At 43.9% G+C, this 18314-nt stretch overlaps 1 protein-coding gene across 4 annotated transcripts; it reads left to right on the top strand.

The window, feature by feature from the left end:
• The first annotated feature begins 111 nt into the window (after window positions 1–111).
• On the top strand, window positions 112–16451 carry TRNAU1AP (tRNA selenocysteine 1 associated protein 1). Of its 4 annotated transcripts, XM_086863703.1 has the most exons (10): window positions 124–236; window positions 2950–3025; window positions 3171–3268; window positions 3994–4093; window positions 6422–6474; window positions 7078–7209; window positions 10295–10414; window positions 11822–11984; window positions 12888–12921; window positions 15054–16451. In XM_086863703.1, exons 3-10 carry the CDS (start codon window positions 3183–3185, stop codon window positions 15188–15190), a joined length of 825 nt encoding a protein of 274 aa, XP_086719829.1. In that variant the 5' UTR covers window positions 124–236; window positions 2950–3025; window positions 3171–3182; the 3' UTR covers window positions 15191–16451. The 4 variants fall into 4 exon arrangements, with proteins under 4 accessions (XP_086719828.1, XP_086719830.1, XP_086719829.1 ...); XM_086863702.1 differs by lacking the exon at window positions 2950–3025 and having other exon boundaries at window positions 112–236; XM_023941066.2 differs by lacking the exon at window positions 124–236 and having other exon boundaries at window positions 2950–3031.
• The last annotated feature ends 1863 nt before the right edge of the window (window positions 16452–18314 follow it).

Below are 18314 nucleotides of genomic sequence, written 5' to 3'. Positions count from 1 at the left end.
TCCGCCCGCCGGGGCCCCGGAGGAGGCGGCGGGGCCGGCCCGGGTGGCAACGGGAGGGACCGGGGGACCGGGGCACCAGGGGAGGGACGGAGGGAGGGGCGGCGGCGGCGGGGCGCGGCGGGGCCGGGCCGGGCCGGGCCGGGCCGGGCCGGGCCGGGAGGTGGAGCGCGCGGCCCCGCTGAACCCGCCGCGGGGCCTGCGGGAGCAGTATGGCCGCCAGCCTGTGGATGGGGGACGTGAGTGTCCGGCCGGGACCGCGCGGTTTTGTGAGGGGGGCGGGGGGCGGCGGGGAGAAGCGGCCGGGCCGGGGGGATGGGGGAGCGGGGACGAGGCGCGGGAGGCGCTGACCGGCTGATACCGTCACTGACCGGCTGATACCGTCACTGACCGGCACCCGCACACTGACTGATTGGCACCCTCCCACGGACCGACACCCTCACATTTACGGACACCCTCACACTGACTGACTGACACTCTCTCTGACACCCACACAACAACCGACAGGCTGACATCTTCACAATTCTGACACCCTCACTCTAATTGACGCCTGACACCAGCTGACCGTCTACCTCACTGACTGACCCCCTCGCACCACTAACACCCCAACACTGACACAGCCTTACAGCCCCTCACACATAACACACCTAAATTCCCCAAGTGACACTCACCTCATATACTCCTGTGCATGCTGACATTCTCACACAAGGCAACATACACACTCAGACATAAACCCCAGCCTGACAGGCATGTTTGTGAGCAATTACACTCACGCACACATACATGCACACCCACCCCAGAGTGACCCTCGTTGTCTGCCTGCAGCCAGGTCACAGCCACACTTACACCGGTGTCCTGGTGAGCAGATACATGCATGGGCACCAACAAGTCTCACACTTCCATACTCTTAAGAGGTGCTTACACACTCCCATACTCACAGTCTGTACACTTGCATGCTTCAAGGATTTATCTGCTGTTTTACCTGCTCAGCTGCTATAGGCATTTACACGTTCATACTGTGCAAGGCTCAATACACTCATGTGGTTGTGCTACTAATTGTGCTCACACTTGCAGGCACTCACATTTGTATGTACTTCTCCAAGATTATCCTCACAAGCTGTCCCCTACATGCACACCTGTGGATGCACCTTCATAGGGATTTTGACTTTCCTACATGTATGCACATTCATAAGCACTTACACATCCTGCTAGGTCCCTCATTCTTGCCTGTGTGTCTACCTGGCAGGAAGAGCACCTGTGTGAAACACACTCAGCGGTGCTTCTACACCCAAGAGTGTCTTGCTGCCTGCTGGGTGCACTCACAGTGATGCACAGCCCTACAGTGTCCCTGATGTGCCCTTCACACGCCCTTACTCTTGTGCCCCTATGTCCTTCACCACTCACTGCTGAGTACACACACGTGTGTACTAACCCCAGTGTGTTGTGCTCTGCCACCCAGCCACACAGCATGTGTGTGTGTGCGCTCAGTGTATCGTGGGGCCTGCATTACTTCCACTGTGGTACACTGTGACATGCACATGCGGTCCCACTGCTGTGTGTAGTGTCTTTGCTGTCTGTCACGTATTTGTACACACCTGTGTGCACTCCACTATGCGTGTACAGTCACACTAGCATCTCACAACTTCCCTGCCACCCATTTCTTGGATGCACATCTTCCTTCAGCCCCTTTCTTGCAGCTCACACCAGCACATGCCTGCTTGCGCATAGTGTTCCTCATCTCTCACGTGTGTGTGTGTGTGTGTGTACACAGAGCCCAACACATCCCTGAGAATCGCACTGGGTACTTCTCTCCCACACATATACTCAGTACACCCAGTTTGCCACGGTATCAGGGAGTCCTCTACTGCCTCTGCTCATGCACAGAGGTTCTGTGGAGTCTCTTCACCCTTTTCCTCACACAGAGGGTTATCTGCCACCTCTCTACCATAAAGTCCATCTTCTTTTTCATCACTGCTCTCACAAGCAGGCCATGGCTCTTTGAGCCACACAGACATACCCAAGCAACCAGTTGTCTTTACAAATCCAAATTTCCTGGATTTGGAAACAAATTTTTTGTTTTCCAAAAACCCCAACAGGATCACCCTGCATGGCACATCTGTGCAGAGTGGTGCTGCCTCTGTTCCTAGGACAAGTCAGTTCTGCTTCACACTCACTTCCACAGGGCATCTGCTGCCTTTTACACATGCAAGTGCAGTATGGTCACCTTTTTTCATGTTCTGTCACATGCACTAGTGGTGAAGCCACCTGGTACCTGACAGACACACAAACACTTCGTCTTACACAGGTAAATACATGGAGCTGTATGTATTTTGTACATGTATTTTTCAGCTTCATGTTACCTGTCACACACACTTCTCCCCATTTTTTAATTTTGGTTAGTTTCCTCCTCTAGTTTCTGTTACACGCAGAAGTGCCCTGTTCATTCAGGCTCTTCATAGTATATTTGATCCAAATTCCAGCACGATTTCCTACTTGTTAGTTCCTTACACCACACAGACACCTGCTCTCCAGCATGTTCACATACACTCTTACCTGCACAGTGCCATCCTCCCCTGTGACATGAACATGGTCAGTGGTCCCATGGGCAGGACAGAGCCTAGAGCCGCTGTGGGACGCGATTCCAGGTCTTCCTCTGAGTGCTGCCCTAGTATCTCCAGGGTTGTGCAAGGCAGATGCAGCTCTGCAGACCCCTACTGCAGCTCCACGGGGCAGTGTCACCTGCCACATGCCACCTGGGGTTGTGCCACGCTTATGTACCCACAGCGCTGGCCCAGCCTTCGCTTGCACCTGGAGAAGGAGCCTGCCACCTTCTCCCCTGCTCCCTATAGCAAATGCTCAGTTTGTTGCTGTATGTTTCTGAGTGGCTTTTGTCCTTCTGTGAAGTTCCCTGTTCTCTGAAATTCATGCTGTCTCTTGGGTTCCACTTTGCAGACTGTTGAGCCTGGTTCATGCATGCCTGCTGGTTTTGAGTGGCATCGACCTCTTAAATGCATCTTCTTTTTGAAGTGTAAGGGTAAAATCCTTCTCAATAATGTTTTAACTGCTTAGGGGGACATTGACACATGTATTCTCCTTTTTGTAGATGCCCTGATCTAACTTTCTTTTTTTTTTTTTTTTTTTTTTTTTTTTTTTTTTTTTTTTTGCTTTTATAGCTGGAGCCCTATATGGATGAAAACTTTGTTTCAAGAGCCTTTGCCACCATGGGAGAGCTTGTACTGAGTGTAAAAATCATTCGAAACAGGTTGACAGGGTAACTGTTTCCATTTGTTCTCCGAGTGCATTTGGACTGAAGTGTCGCTGTGGTCCTTCGGTATCAGAGTGAATTTTCCCCTTGAGTTTCTCACCATTGCTGCCACCAATATGGGAATATTAATGAGAGCAATGGAGAGGGCACTGCTGGCTCTTCAGCCTCCCCTCAACAAACAAGGTTTGGCCCTCATCCTGCAGTGCTCCAGCACTCAGTCAGAGCAGTGTATGTATCTCATTCCATCTCTCTGGGAATTACACCTCCCCAGGCTTTGGTCACTAGTCTGTAGTGCAGCTGTGTGATGCTGACAGAGGTGGGAAGTCTGACTCAGAGCAATAAGAGAATGTCTAGAGTTCATTTGAAATAAAGTGAGTGATTTATGCAGAATAAAATAGTGTCATTCTTATTCATTATTCTTTTAAGCTTTGTAATTTCAGCTTTTAGTAGTTTAAACTTGAGTGGGCAAATTGATGGTCAATGAAAGTAGGAAGTAAACTGTAAGCTAAACAGTTTTCTATGTACTTATGTCGACTTGACTTATGGTAAGTAGGGGCTATCCCTTGAGATCCAGCTTCTCTTTGGTAGCTAATCTTTATTCTTTAAAAAGAAATTGTTCTATGTATTGCAAGTAATTCCTACTAATTAAGATAAGTTATCTAAAATACAACTTTCCTCCTCAAATGTGTTTTAGATTTATAACCTTTGTCCCTTCTGTGTTGTATGTTCAGAATTCCAGCAGGCTATTGCTTTGTGGAATTTGCAGATCTCGCTACTGCAGAGAAATGTTTACACAAAATCAATGGAAAACCACTTCCTGGTGCTACACCGGTAAGTAAATGGGATCAGCCAGTTGAGAAGCAAAACTTGGAAGGAGAAAAACCACTGATTTCTTTGTGACTGTCTAGATAAAATCCAGGTATAGAAGTGTTGTGGGGTGTGAGGTTTTTTATATCTGAACATTTCTGCTGTTACCAAAGTTGGACTAATCAGAAACCTGAGAAGACCGAGGAAGAAGTAAAACTGAGTATAGCATATGCCTGCCACAATTCTTCCATCTCTCTCCTTTTGTATAATCATGGAGTCACAGAGGGGTTTGGGTTGGAAGGGACCTTAAAGCTTAACATATTTAATTCCCTACTGTGGGCAGGGATGCCTTCCACTAGACCAAGTTGCTCCAAGCCCCAGCCAGCCAGGCTTTGAACACTTCCAGGGATGAGGCAAACTGAGAATTTAGCTGTGTGTGTTGTTACATGTGTACAGGATCAACTTGCAAGTTCACACTGTCTTTTGAGTAACATTGATTTGCAAGAGAAACATGACATTTAATCTTGCATTGTTCTTGGCCCTTAGCAAACAGAAGTTACTTGAACCTCTTTATAGTGGAGGAGCCAGACTACTGAATAATTGCAGTGCATAACTAATGTCTCCTCTACATAAAAACTGGGTAGTTAGGAAGAAGAGGAGGAATAGTCAGAGAGGTTAATTTTAGGATGTTGACTCAAATATGTGGTAGATTAAAATGGGATGGCTGACACAGCTGTCTTGTTGTACCTGCAGGAGATGGCTGCAGTAGCTGGGGTGACTGATTCATAAAGCAGCTCTAGAATCACCTCAGTTATGGTGTGATATACAAGGTAAATGGATTCCTATTTCAGAGTAGTTAATACCCAGAGTAGGAAACCGGGAAGTTCAGATTGAACTATTTAGTCAACATTCCTGAGAGGGTGACGTGCCCCGTTAAAAGGAGTCGATGAGAGGCCTGGAGATATCTGTTTCACGTGTTTGCTCATGATTAAGGCAAGCTGATCATCCTGGATGCCTTCTGTAGTCACAGGAGAGACCAAGAGAGCAGCTCTTGCAAGGAGTAAGATAATAATGGAAGTTTGGTTTTGGGGATTACTTCACAGTTTTGTTCAAAACACAGTGCTGTGTGGAAGGATGATTTGCATAACACATGGAGAGAATTACAGATGTCAAGCAGAGATCCAAAGCAGCCCAAATCAGTGCACTCAGCAGGCAACTGCCCAGCTCATCCTTTGCATTTAGAAACTTTTGCTTACAGAAGTGAATACTTTTATTTATTTTTAAGTACTGAGTAAGCCAAAGGAACAACAGAGAGCCATGGTGCTGGTGCTGTCTCTCTTCCAAGCACTGTTCCCAGTTCCTATCTGAGTGAAATTACTCTCAGGTGTCTCATTGATTTTAAACCCAGAATGTTGCAGTGAAGAGCAAGATCCAAGAAAAAACTTCAAAATGGAATCTGAATTTTGTGTTAGCTTGTTAATGATCCACAGAAAGTTGTGTAGTACTGTGTTCCAGAGAATGCAAACATGCAAGGAACAGGATTATAGCCTAGAGTTAAGTCTGTGCTCTTTTTCCCAAGAATTATTTACCTGTCTTTGTGGTAAGCACATCCATCATACAAAGTCCGGGAACACACTGGGCTCTTCACTGTACTGAACAAGTACCCTGATCTCTAGGTCATTTCTGATTGTGATGTGAAATTCTCATTTCTGATCCTGAGATTACCCCCTGATCTCTCAGAGCTGATCCGAAGATCTTGGTCTCCTTAGATCTTGGTCTAAACTTACATGTAAGTTGTTGCTTGGGTACAAGTTGCTGGAGTCTGCTAGGTTGGGGACAAAGAGTTCCAGATGGGCACGAATCTGGTCTGCTGTGAAACTTCTTTCAAAAATAAATTCAGATGCAAAATTTAAAGAGGCCTTCAGTGGCCAGTGTAGTTCTTTCAGAACCCTTTAATTTTGGATCTTACTTAATGTCCAGAGCCAAGTATTTAGCCACGCTTCCAGACTCAGGTTGAATCCATTTTCCAGTGTGGTGGATTCTGGTCTGCTAGTGTTTGTGTTAAATCACAAAAGTCCAGTAGTAGTGTTGTCATTTCATTTTAAGACCTTAAAATTGGGAGAAATTTAACATTTATTATTACTATCTCTGTTCAGGTTTTGATTTTCATTATTATATCTGTATTGACACTAAATAAAAATGTGCTTGTTACCTTAACTGTCTGGTTTGAAGGCATTGAACATGTGTCAGCATTAAGAAAGTTGTATTAAATCAGCTTATTGTATTTTTCCCTAATTGCTTAAATCACGTGACAACATTTGAATGTATGGATTAATTTTTGCCTTGTTTCAGGCGAAGCGATTTAAATTGAATTATGCAACATATGGAAAACAACCTGATAACAGGTAAGAGCTCAATATTTAAATACTAATTTTACCTACTTAATGTCTCTTCATTAATTGCCTTGCAAAAAGTATTCAAAATATGCAAACCCAAAGACTGCCAGTCTTTAGTAGAGTGAGGAGATCTTAGACTGACAGTTTTGTGCTTTGTCCTTTGTGTGGCACAGCAGATTTATCCAGTGTCCTTTTCAGGTATTTAAACTTTGTAGCATCAAAGTATCTAATTCACATATTGTAATTTAAGATCTATGTATTGGAAGTAGCGTATCTATAAATGAGATATTGTTTTCTTGCTGTTTTAGGAATCAGAGATATCCTGTGAATAATAAGCAGTGAAATAATCTTTAAATAAAAAGCAGTATTAAGCTGGTTGGTTGTGCTGCTTGAATTAACTTGAAAAAGCAGTGTCAATGAAAATTTTAGTTAAGCAGCTTAACTGGTGACACTTTAAAGTCTCCATTAAATGGTCTTTTAATATCACTCTTCTCTGAATTCAAGTATTTAGGCTAAATGGTAACTGTCACTTGACATGTCCCTTCCTTTTTTTTTTTTTTCTTTTTTTTTTTTATGATTGTATTTAAGAAGTTTTCTTTTGATTTTTTTTAGTCCAGAATATTCCCTTTTTGTGGGAGATCTGACTCCCGATGTGGATGATGGGATGTTATATGAATTTTTTGTTAAAGTTTATCCATCATGTAGAGGTGGAAAAGTTGTTTTGGACCAGGCAGGAGTATCCAAGTAAGTTGTCTTTTATTCACCTTTTTTTCACTTCACAACAGGAAAGTTGTGAAAGTTGTGAAGTTGTTTCCTGTGGCAACAGGAAAGATAGAAAGCAGCAAGGGGAAAAAAAAATATTTTTGCTTAGATTTTAGTAATCTTATAATATAGTGTTCTTTGCCATTCATTCTGAAGTTTGCTTGAGTTTTGATAGTCACCATGGGTATTCTCACTTCTCTGTCAGTGTGAGGCCCTTTGTGTGTTATTGCACTTCTTAAAATGCTGAAAAATGTCTTAAGTAATCTTGAAACACTTTCTTCCTGGACTCTCAAGTGGAATTGTGCTTTACAAACTTTAGGCTATTGAGTGTATATTCCTGTGGGAGCTGTACAGGTTTTTTTTTTCAGACAGGGTAGGGCACACAGAGGTATGATTCACTGTCAGGTTCTCAGTACTGCGTTGCTTTTATTTCCTGAAAATGTCTTGTCAAAAACAGGTATCAAAACATTTCTTAATGTAATTAAAATGTTTTCTAAATAGCACAAAATTAAACTGTATTTTCAGAGGAAGGAGCAGTTGGAGAGCATCCTTGTTTTCAAAGCAGAGCGTGGCTTCATTGAAGCACAATTTTCTGATATAGTACCTGTGAGAATGTTGCGATAAGATGTAGGCTTATGGCTATAGGTCCCCCCACTTTTTCATATGCGGTTTCTCAGTCTTAGACAGGCTGGTTTGAAGGAATCTGGAGGCCTCTGGTCCAGCTCCTAACAGGATTGCAAACAGCACTAGATCATACCATCCATGAACTGTGTGGCCTGGAAAACCTCCCAGGTTGGAGATAATTCAATCTGTCTGGACAGCCTGTTCCAGAGCTGCACTCCTCCCCGGTCATGAAGGTCCCATTCAAGTGCAACCTGAACCCGTTGCAGAGCTACTTTGTCTGACTGTTGGGTCCTCGTGCTGTCATTGCCATCTCACCTGGGACTGACACTGCTGGGTTGGGTTCTGTGTGCCTTCTGCTCCTCAGTTCCTGTTGTGCTGTACCTGCTTCAGTCTCTGTCTATAGAACAGGTGTTGATGCTGCAGGTTGGGTATTGGGAACTGTGCATAGGTGCAGACCTCAAGGAAAGGGAATCTGTGATAGCTTGGGAAGTGGGAAAGGAGCAGGGACTTAGAGTCCTGTTTCTGGGAAGAGCAAAGCTGTCTCCCCTGGCAGTGCCAGAGTGTTGGTGCCAGGGGCTTTGTTGGAACTTGTGCAATTGCTCAAAGCTGAGGCAAGTGCAGGTGTCAGTGTGATGTGAGAGAGGAGCTTAGGGCTTGTGGACATGCCCAGTGAAGCCCTGGCCCTTCCAGCCAGGGCTGGTAGATCAGGAAGGCCTCCTTCCAGCACCTCTTATCCAGACAGGAGAGGAACTTGGAGCATGGTGCTGTGGTGCTGTGCCTACTTCTCTTCTTTCTTCTGAGGGTGCAGGTGCTGGGATTTTCCAAACTTCAGGGTCAGGACAGAAGGTCTGCAGGGGGGTCCTGGCCAAGAAGAAAGTATTTCTTTCCATACCAATGGCTTAGACATTGGTGTGGAAAAGCAAAATATCTGGAAGAGTTGGAAGAATCACTGTCCTGTCTCACTTACGGCATCCATCATCTTCTCCTGTACACTGCATCTGTCTCTATCTGTCTCTGTTTTGGAACTGCCAATCTTCCCAGTTTATCTTATACACTCCTGGTCCCATCTGAAAATCTGCTGAGTCTTTCGGCAGCTTAGAAACTTAGTTGGGTTTGTGTATGAACACCTTAAACTGACTTATAAGTTGACTTGCACTGTATTAATTTACCATAGTGCTTTGGCAGAGGGCAAGTTAAATGAACATGGGTCTGTGTAGAGTTTTGCTTGTGCTTAATAATCTAGTTTGTATGTAGATAAGTCTAAGCTTTGATCTGGTCTTTTTGTGGGGAGGATGCATCCATACTTGTGTGTGTGTGTATATTTATATATATATAAATAAGATATTTGGACATGTGTGTGGAGCTTGCTGTGCAAGGTACTGAATTTTCTGAGCATGAATAGTTCTGAAATAGGTGTGGGGACTTCCCAGGAGTAGTAGGTGATGCTGCTTTCAAAATAGCACATTATTTGGTGTTTAGCAGTTCCCACAGAATAGATAATGCACTGTAAATTTACACCCTTGCTTACGGCTTGTTCTTTTCCCCAGGCAGACAAGCCCTTCCCTCCCAAACTTCTTCCTTTGGTTAGATGGATTCCTCTTTCCCTCCCACACCTAAGTCTTTGATCTTTCTGCTGTGTGAGGCAGCCCATCCCATGATGGGATCCTGGCACTGCCCTCTTGGATGCTGTTGCATTTCTTCTGACTCACTGCAGCATCAAAATCCCACGCAAAGGACTGTTGGGGTTGGAGGGAGTTGGAGTTTTCTGTCTGGCTGACGTGCAGTGCTGCCACACCACAGTGAAGTGTTGTTACAGAGTCCTGGGGTTCTGGATGTGCTGTCCCAGTTCCAGCTGTGCTCTCAGCAGGTTTTACCTACTTGATGTCGAGAGCTCATTTTCAGGCCTGCTGTTGGAAATGCTGTTTTTGGGAATGGCAGAAAGCTTATTTGAATATATTCCTGTTGAAAAGCAAACTTGATTGGAAAGCATATCCTAGGAAAAAGTAGTATTTTCCATCACAGTGGGGCAATTTTGGATAAAAGCAGGGTCTGTCTTGTCAATCCTGTGCTGACTTGCAACTCGAGATTATCAGTATCCTCCCAGCAGAGATCTGAGGTTTTACCATGTGTCAGTTCACACATTTCAATATGGCTTGTGTCAGCTCACTTCCAGTTCCCTGGAATCCTATGGCACAAGAACTACTTTAGATTGACAAGCCCTTGAAAGTGCTGCCAGAGGCTGGACGTGTGGCTTCAGGCATTCTGGAAAAGCAACTGGAAGGCAGAATAGTTTCATGTCTCCCAAAAGCAGGGACAACAAACCTAAGGAAAATTTTCATTCACTGTCTTTCCCAAACCAAGTCAAATTTCACTGTAACTAATTTTTATAATGGGCATGGCTCTTTGGGGTTGGTTTTATCTGAGTTGTTCTATGTCTTTGCAGAGGTTACGGGTTTGTGAAATTCACGGATGAGCTGGAACAGAAAAGAGCACTGACAGAGTGTCAGGGAGCTGTGGGGTTGGGCTCTAAACCTGTACGCTTGAGTGTGGCTATACCAAAAGCGTGAGTAGAACAGACAGACATTTATATGAAAAATCACGTCTGGTTTTAAATGCCTCTTAGTGCTTTGGGTACATGTCCTAGATGTCTCCATCACAAAATGAAGGCATACCCATGAATATGGGGAGTATCAGAATGCCCAGAAGTTCAAAGAAATTATAACATTAGCTCAAGATTGAGAATTTTACACTGTTTTTAATTGTATACATAATTAAATCCATGCACATGCGCACACACTGTAGTTAAATATGATTGTTTTAAAAGTATATGTTCCTTTGCATTAAATTGAAATAGTTTAAATCAGCTTAATGATGTCTGGATAGCAAAGCTCTACTACCTTGCTAATTATATTATGATGTCTACTACATATAAGAATTTTGGGGCAGGGATTAACTTTTTTTTCTGTGTTTGTTCAGAACCTGATACAATGAGATCCTGGTCTGACTTGGTGCTCGTAGCACTAGGGTAATACAAATCATAGTAATTGCTCCCTATTTGAATAATATTTAGATTTGCAGTGACCTCATAAGTCTTGGGGGAAAAAAAGGAAGAGAAAAACAGAAAAAAGGGGTGTATCATGGTGAGAAGTTTGATGTTTCCTTCTTCCTACTTCTCACTAATTTCATCATTGGTAGAAATAGCCATTTCCAAACAGTATTTGTCATCTCATTATTTCAAGTCTTGATAGTTAGAATCCTATTTCCTTGGGAATGCTGACACTTTTATGGCAAGGAATAGGAATTTCAGTCGGTTCTCAGGGTATTTTTTTTTTTCATTACTAGTAGTTCTTATTTCATGAACTTTTTCAAGTCTGTGCATTGAAGACCACCCAGTTCAGAGAGAAAGGGGATGAGTCCTTGCTTAGGTTTCTGTATGACCGTGGCATAAAGAAGAAGAGAGTTTTTTCCATTCTTACAAAAGAAAACTTGAGTTTTTTTGCAAGGCTTTAAGTCTTTAACTCTTCATGTAAAGCAAGACTCAGTACCTTCTCTCAGAAAGCTGCAGATCACTTAACTTCATAGTCTTTATCAGAAGGAAAAAGGAACTCCAGTATCTGGATTGTGGTTCAGGATTGTTCTAAACTGAAGCTCATAGTCCTGAACTCTTCCCTTCCCAAAGCCAGGAAATAATACCCAATTAGCTCATAAAGAATAAAAGCAATGTTTATTAATAAGAGGAGTATGAATACAGGAAAGGGTATTAAATTTAAACCGCTTCTTTCTTTATGTAAATATATGGAAATAATAAAAATTGCTGCAGTAAATAGTGAATATATTTTAAAGTTTGAAATTTGCATGTTAGACTAAGCCTTGTCTCTTTACCACATTGTATCTTAAGCTATTTCACTGGTTTTTTCATACTTGTTCTGCACTATTCTATTGCAACTTACTCCTGCTTTATTTTTTTAAGTAATCGTGTGAAACCAATGGAATACAGTCAGATGTACAACTATGATTACAGCCAGTATTACCAAGAGTATCACAGCTACTACGCTCAGTGGGGGTACGACCAGAACACGGGCAGTTACAGCTACAGCTATCCCCAGTATGGCTACACGCAGAGCACCATGCAGGTAGGGCAGCACAGAAAAACCACAGAGCTTGAAAGGTGGGATGGGAACATCTTATCTTCAGCTCTGAGAATCACAGAATGTCCTGAGCTGGAAGGGACTCATGGGAATCATTGAGTCCAGCTTCTGGCCCTTCCCAGGACACCCAAACAATCCCACCCTGTGGCTGAGAGCATTGTTCAAATGCTCCTGGAGCTGGGGCAGCCTTGGGGCCGTGACCATTCCCTAGGGAGCCTGTTCAATGCCCAAGCACCCGCTGGGGGAAGAATCTTTTCCTGATATCCAGCCTGACAGAGTTCCAGCCATTCCTTCAGGTCCTGTCCCTGGTCATGGAGAGCAGAGATCAGAGCTGTCCCTTGGGAGGAGCTGCAGACCCTAATGAGCTCTGCCCTCAGTCTGCTCTGCACCAGACTGAACACACCAAGAGATTTTAGTACAAACCTCTTAATAATGAAGTCTTAATATAGCTACTATATAGTGTTTAGCCCCTGGTGTGTCCTGTTGCCTTATGGAGAGTATATTGCTGAGGTAAAAAAAGGTCTGGAGGACACAAAGAGTCTCTTAATATAGTTGTCATGGTAGTAGAGTTCTCTTGGTACAGGCAATGCTCAGAGTGCCTTTGGGATCCTTCATAAACTTTCTTATAAAGGATAGAACACATCAGAACAGTCACCCCACTTCAACCCTGAAATTTCAAGAACTGCCTCTGTTAGAGAATTAGTGTAAGATCTTGCCCACGGTCTCTTTGGAATAGAACACAGGAATAGAACACTTCTTATGTGTGAAGAATTCTGTTGTAATAACTCTAGTATAAAAGTCAGTCTCTCACAGCACTAATCAACAAGTGATGCTTGCAAAAGAAAAGATAATTATTCACTGTCCTAAGGGGTTTGTTTTTCCTTGCAGACATATGAAGAAGTTGGTGAGGATGCATTGGAAGGTATGTTTCTCAAATTCTGAATTGAAGTTGTCTGTATGTTCTGCACTGCTTAGTAATAGACTTCCTCAATTTGGCCCTAATTTCAATTCATAATATATCTTTATCTTTGGGTAAATCTGGGAACATTTGTGCGTTGCTATCACCTAGAACAGTTACATCCTGGTTTTACAGTTGGCGAGGACTGAAACTGTTTGAATTCCCCAGCACTGAGATTTCAATCTTCTGCAGTACTGAAACTCTCATCCTTTTTTCACTCGGGTGGGGGTTTTTTTCTGATATGCTACCAAGAAAAAGGTAGATATTCTGTTTTTCTATAAAAACTTGACATTTAGAGCCCAGGGTACTTCATTGTGCTTTTAATTTAAAAGTAAAAGGGAATAATATTAGTCACCACACTGACAATATATTTCAAGCAGTCATTGCTTGAAATGGGTCACTAAACCAGATTGGGGTTTTAGATACCTGTACAAGTAGCTTTCATTTATTGATGCAAGAAACTCTCATTTCATGCCAGCCATTCCAGATTTCTGTCTTGAGTGGAATATGCACTATGCAGTATATGTTACTTTTCTCTTAAAAAAAAAAAAAAATGGTAACAGCTTTACATGATCCACTGGTATGAGTGACGATGTGTGTGGAAGCTCTTAATGGCTCATAAAATCATTCCAGGAGAGATTTCCTTTTGTTGAACCAAACATCCCACGACTATAGTTGGGATATCCCTGGATATCTCTTTTTCTGGTTGATTAAATGCAAGATTACTATATTTGTAGGAAACTGAATCCGCATATTGCCACTGAATCATTCCTTTTCCTTAAATCTCTTCTCCTGTAATGATGTAGCTAAAACCAAACATAGAATCTTCGTTATGGAATGGTTTGGGTGGGAAGGAACTTCAAAAGCCATCTTTATCCACCCGCTGCCATGGGCAGGGACACCTTCCGCTATCCCAGGTTGCTCCAAACCCTGTCCAGCCTGGCCTTGGATACTTCCAGAAATGGGGCAGCCTCAGCTTCCCTGGGTAACCTGTGCCAGGGCCTCACCTCCCTCACGTGGAAGTCACATGTTTACAAACATTTTATTCCTGATGTGTTTTAGAATCTTTCATTCAGCTTTATACTGAGAGTTATTCACTGACCTGTGTGATTGTGCTACTCTGATAAACTGAGCTTTGGGTTGCCGCTGTTGTCAGGTAACCTTTATACCCTACAGGAGTTTGGGGAGTCCATCACTGTGCAGTGGAAGCAGCAGGATTGGACCTGCTGGCTTGTTATCCAGCTCCATCCAAAATGTTGTCCAAACATTTCTTCCACATGTAAAATAGGGCTATGCTCATACATAATGCTGTAGTGCCACTAGCACTCCCTTCGTTCCTAACTGTGGCTCCCACTTTGAGCTGCTGGAGGCTTTGGTAGACCAGCTCTGGTGACTGCTTGCAGCAGCACAGGGTGCTCCCATCCATCCGTCTGTCCATCATTTGTGAGCTCACAGTGGAGGGAGCAGAGGGGAATGGGTGCCTCTGCCTCTGCTCCTGCCCTTTCCATCAGGCCAAACCCCTTCTGGCAGTGCAGGTGGCTGCGCTGGGCTGTGAGGTGCAGGTGTGTGTTCCCTCCACTGGCTCTACTGTGGGGCAATCACCACTGTAAAAAGGGATGTGCTTGGATGTAGTTATTCCTTAACACATTGCAGAGAGATTGAGTAGGGCTGATCTGGTCAGGTTTGTGACTGGGCAAGTGCTGGGAATGTTTGGTGAATCGCAGAATACTTGGGGTTGGAAGGACCTCTGGAAATCATCCAGTCCAATCCCCTGCTAATGCAGGCTTACCTATAATATGGGACACAGGAACACATACAGGTGGGTTTGGAATGTCTCCAGAGAGGGAGACTTCACACCCTCCCCGGAGCAGCTGTTCCAGTGCTCCATGAAAACAACTTCTTGTTCATGTTGAGGTGCTTGCTCCTTGTAATGTCAGTGGACACCACTGAATAGTCTGGCACTATCCTCTGACATTTGCCCTGGAGATATTGAGACTCTCCCCCGTGTTTGTTTTTATATACTAACTTGTTTACAGGGTGGGTTTTTCCTGAACACCTTTGATGTGCGACCTATTTGTCTGTCTTTCCTCCTGTAGATCCTACGCCTCAGTTAGATGTCCATGAAGCAAACAAGCAGTTTATGGAACAGAGCGAAGAGCTCTACGATGCCTTGATGGACTGTCATTGGCAGCCTTTGGACACTGTCTCATCAGAGATCCCAGCCGTGTTATAGCCTCATTGCTGGGGGATTGTGTCTGAGACATCCTGCCAGTGCGCTCTGGACTGTTACACTGCCCCTGGATCCTGCAATAGTGAGGGGTGGCCCTTTCCCCACCCAGGTCTGGTACTCGGAGTACAGGAGGACTGTGGCCTTTCCTGTAGAGAATAAGTATTGTAGGAACATCACGGTAACCTTTATTCATGGTGAAAGTTAGAACTGCAACAGTTTTATTCCCTTTGTCTTGAAATGAACTCTTAATACTTACTGGAAATTGTAATTTATAAACTTTTAACAAGATGGCACAGGGGAGAGACTCTACTCCATCAAACAATAAAAGAGTTGGTCTTTTAAGTAAAATTACCCTTTGCATTTTGGTTCCTGCCCATCTTTCTGTTTTGCTGCCCATTCAACTGTCTTAAGTCATTTAACCCAACGCTCACGAATGTGTTATTTCAAAAAAGATCATTGTTGGACACCACTAAAATGTCTCAAAGTCTTTCCAGTGACTGAGTAGAGTTGCTGTAACTTAAGCATGGGATGAAATCTTATGTTGTGGTTAACTTTATCTGTGATCTTGAGCTTGCAAGTTTGATGTTCTTAAGCAATCAACCCAAAGAGCACTTTGGAGAGCAAAGACAGAAAGGAGTGTTACAAAGCTACAGATTGATGCCTTTTACCTGGTGATCTCTTGCACACCTGGCCTGCTTCTCCACCGTGTATGAGGAAATAATTCCCCATCAACCAGCAGCTTAAAACACTTTTTCCAGCAGCCATATTTAAATGCTATTTTGTGTATCATGCCTTTATTTCTTTTTTATTGTGGACACACCTTGATGATCTCATTGAGATGCTGAGATTTTGTAGTGTCTTCCACTGTCCAGTCAGAGTGAAACTGAAGCTCTTGCAGCAAAAACGGGTCAGAGAAATTGCACTGCTGTATTGTGCAACAAATGGTTGTTAACTTGGAAAGTGGTTTTCTACTGGATGTTGTATAAGCTGGATGGACAAGCAATATATTTAAGCTGATATGTTGCATTAGAGGTGAAAGCGAAAATAATAGCACTTGCATACATGTTATAAGCCCTTATTCAGGCTTCTGTGCCTTAAACTTTTGGGGAAATAGGAACAGAGAAACTACCTGTAATAAATGTCTATCCAAGGAATAGTTTGGTAACTGAAATTGCTACTGCAGAGCATTTCGTTGCCTCCCTGCCCATGTTGATGCAGAGATTTACCACAAAATTTAAATACTTCGATAAAGCTACTTCTATTACATCTTTGTTTGTGTCCATAATTATGACCTATTTGTCTGTCTGTGGTCTTTTTTATCAAATGGAAGTGGGATGTGAGGGGAATGGTGATGTGACTGGAGTTATGTTATTCCTAACAAATGGAGCTAGAGGATGGCTGGACTCCTGCATTCTCATCTACTGTGTATTTTCCTTGTGCTGTGCCCCTGAGTGTGCTGCTGTCTCACCTTCAGCTGCTCTGAATGTAAGGAAAGGAATGTTCCCTGTGCATGCCAGGAGTTTCAGAAGCAGCAGAAGTGGAAGAGAGCAGAGCTTTATATCCTCTGTTGTGGCCCTCAGCTCAGCCCACCCCCTCTCCTTGGGAAGTTCAGCAGAGTGGCATTGCAGAAGTAATGTAAAGAAGAGCATTTGAAACACTTCCTAGATCATTCTGTTACTATGTTGCCCCGTGTGCCTGCCCTTCTCTTTTGGAGCTGGCTTTTCCTACCCGCTAATAAAAATTTTAGTTTTTACAATGTGGCCATCCCAGTTTGCTCCCGGGGGTAAAGCCACGCTTATTTGTCAATATAAATTTATTCTGCTGTTCTCATCTGCCCAGCATTGTCATCGGTGGAGTATTCCCTAAGGCCTGGATAAACTATCTCCATACAGGTCTGTCTCTAGAGGAGCGAAGAGCAGTTTATTAGGGATCAGACAGCAACCCTGTGGGAAAATCCTTTTTTTTTTTTTTTTTCTCTCTGCTTTTGTTTTGTGCTGGAAAGAAAAATGGTAAATATTAATCCAACCCATCCTAACCCCTAATTCCTGGGAGAGCTGGGCACATACAGACCCTGTGAGGAATAATAACATGGCGGGCCGTGTACTTTCCCGAAATGTTGCCGAGCAGTTACAAAAGTTCCAACTGAGCGGCGACCAAGATCATACTGCTCTGCTGTAAAATTCCCAGGGAAAAAGCAATGGTGGGTTGACACAGTTGACAGAGATTGAGAGCTGATGATGGCTAGGACTTGCCTTGTCCCCCTGAGGTGTCCCAGGGAGCCACAGGCACAACAACACCTGGATCAGTAATGCACACCTGCTTTTCCTTACCGATAGTTTTCAGATCCCTGTACTGTCTTGTCTGTACAAGACAAGTGTATTGTCTGCTCCCATTGTCAGGTGCTGGGAACTGCAGCCTCTTACAGCAAATGCTCCCTGTCTTGTGCTGTGGAAGAGGCTGGTGAAAGATTCCCAGGAGGCTTCATCAGGGCTTCGCTGACCATGGACATGCACTGGGGTTTTCTCTGCCCCTCTTGGATCTGCATCCATCTTGTCATGTCAAGCTGAGGTCTGCTGGGCATCCAGTGCTTTTCATTGCTGCTCCCAGTTTCATTGATTCTTCCAGTTCAGCATTTGGAAGAGTCTGTTTCCAAGCAATGTTCGCCAAGGTTTGGATTTTTGGGGAAGGTTGATGGCTTTTTTTTCCTACAGTAATCTCCCAGGTTCTACCCTGCCCTAAGATTTGACATGATTTCTAGGCTCATGTTGTATAAGTGGCTGTGCCAAGGAGACTCCAGGGATTGCCTCGTGACTTGGCAGAGCAGCTGTGAGATCCACAGAGGAGGAGAATGGGAGTAGTTGCTTGTACCTGGTACCTGACAGCTTTGGCAAGAGTTGTCTTGGGGAGGGTTTGGCCACACAGAGTTTGAGGCTTATTCCCAGACTTGGCCTTAAACGGCTGAGGTTTTATTTTATTGCTGATCTACCATGTTTGGAGGAAATTACCAGCTCAAAAGACCATTACTGAACGCTGGGAATTTTCTCATCTGCTCACTTGCTCAGAACAGACTAAAACATGACCATCCTTTTTGCCCTTTCTCCAGGGCTTGGGCAGGAAGCAGCCTCAG

The sequence above is a fragment of the Cyanistes caeruleus genome, chromosome 26 (assembly GCF_971803275.1).
Source record: "Cyanistes caeruleus chromosome 26, bCyaCae1.hap1.1, whole genome shotgun sequence".
Classification (NCBI taxonomy): domain Eukaryota; kingdom Metazoa; phylum Chordata; class Aves; order Passeriformes; family Paridae; genus Cyanistes; species Cyanistes caeruleus.
This window is presented reverse-complemented; position numbering and strand designations above follow the sequence as displayed.

Bases quoted from the DNA above. Each gene is read 5' to 3' on its own strand.
- TRNAU1AP (XM_086863702.1), top strand. From the start codon at position 210: ATGGCCGCCAGCCTGTGGATGGGGGAC. The intron at 6,475-7,077 runs GTAAGAGCTCAA...GATTTTTTTTAG, and splicing joins GGAAAACAACCTGATAACAG to TCCAGAATATTCCCTTTTTG. The intron at 12,922-15,053 runs GTATGTTTCTCA...TTCCTCCTGTAG, and splicing joins TGGTGAGGATGCATTGGAAG to ATCCTACGCCTCAGTTAGAT.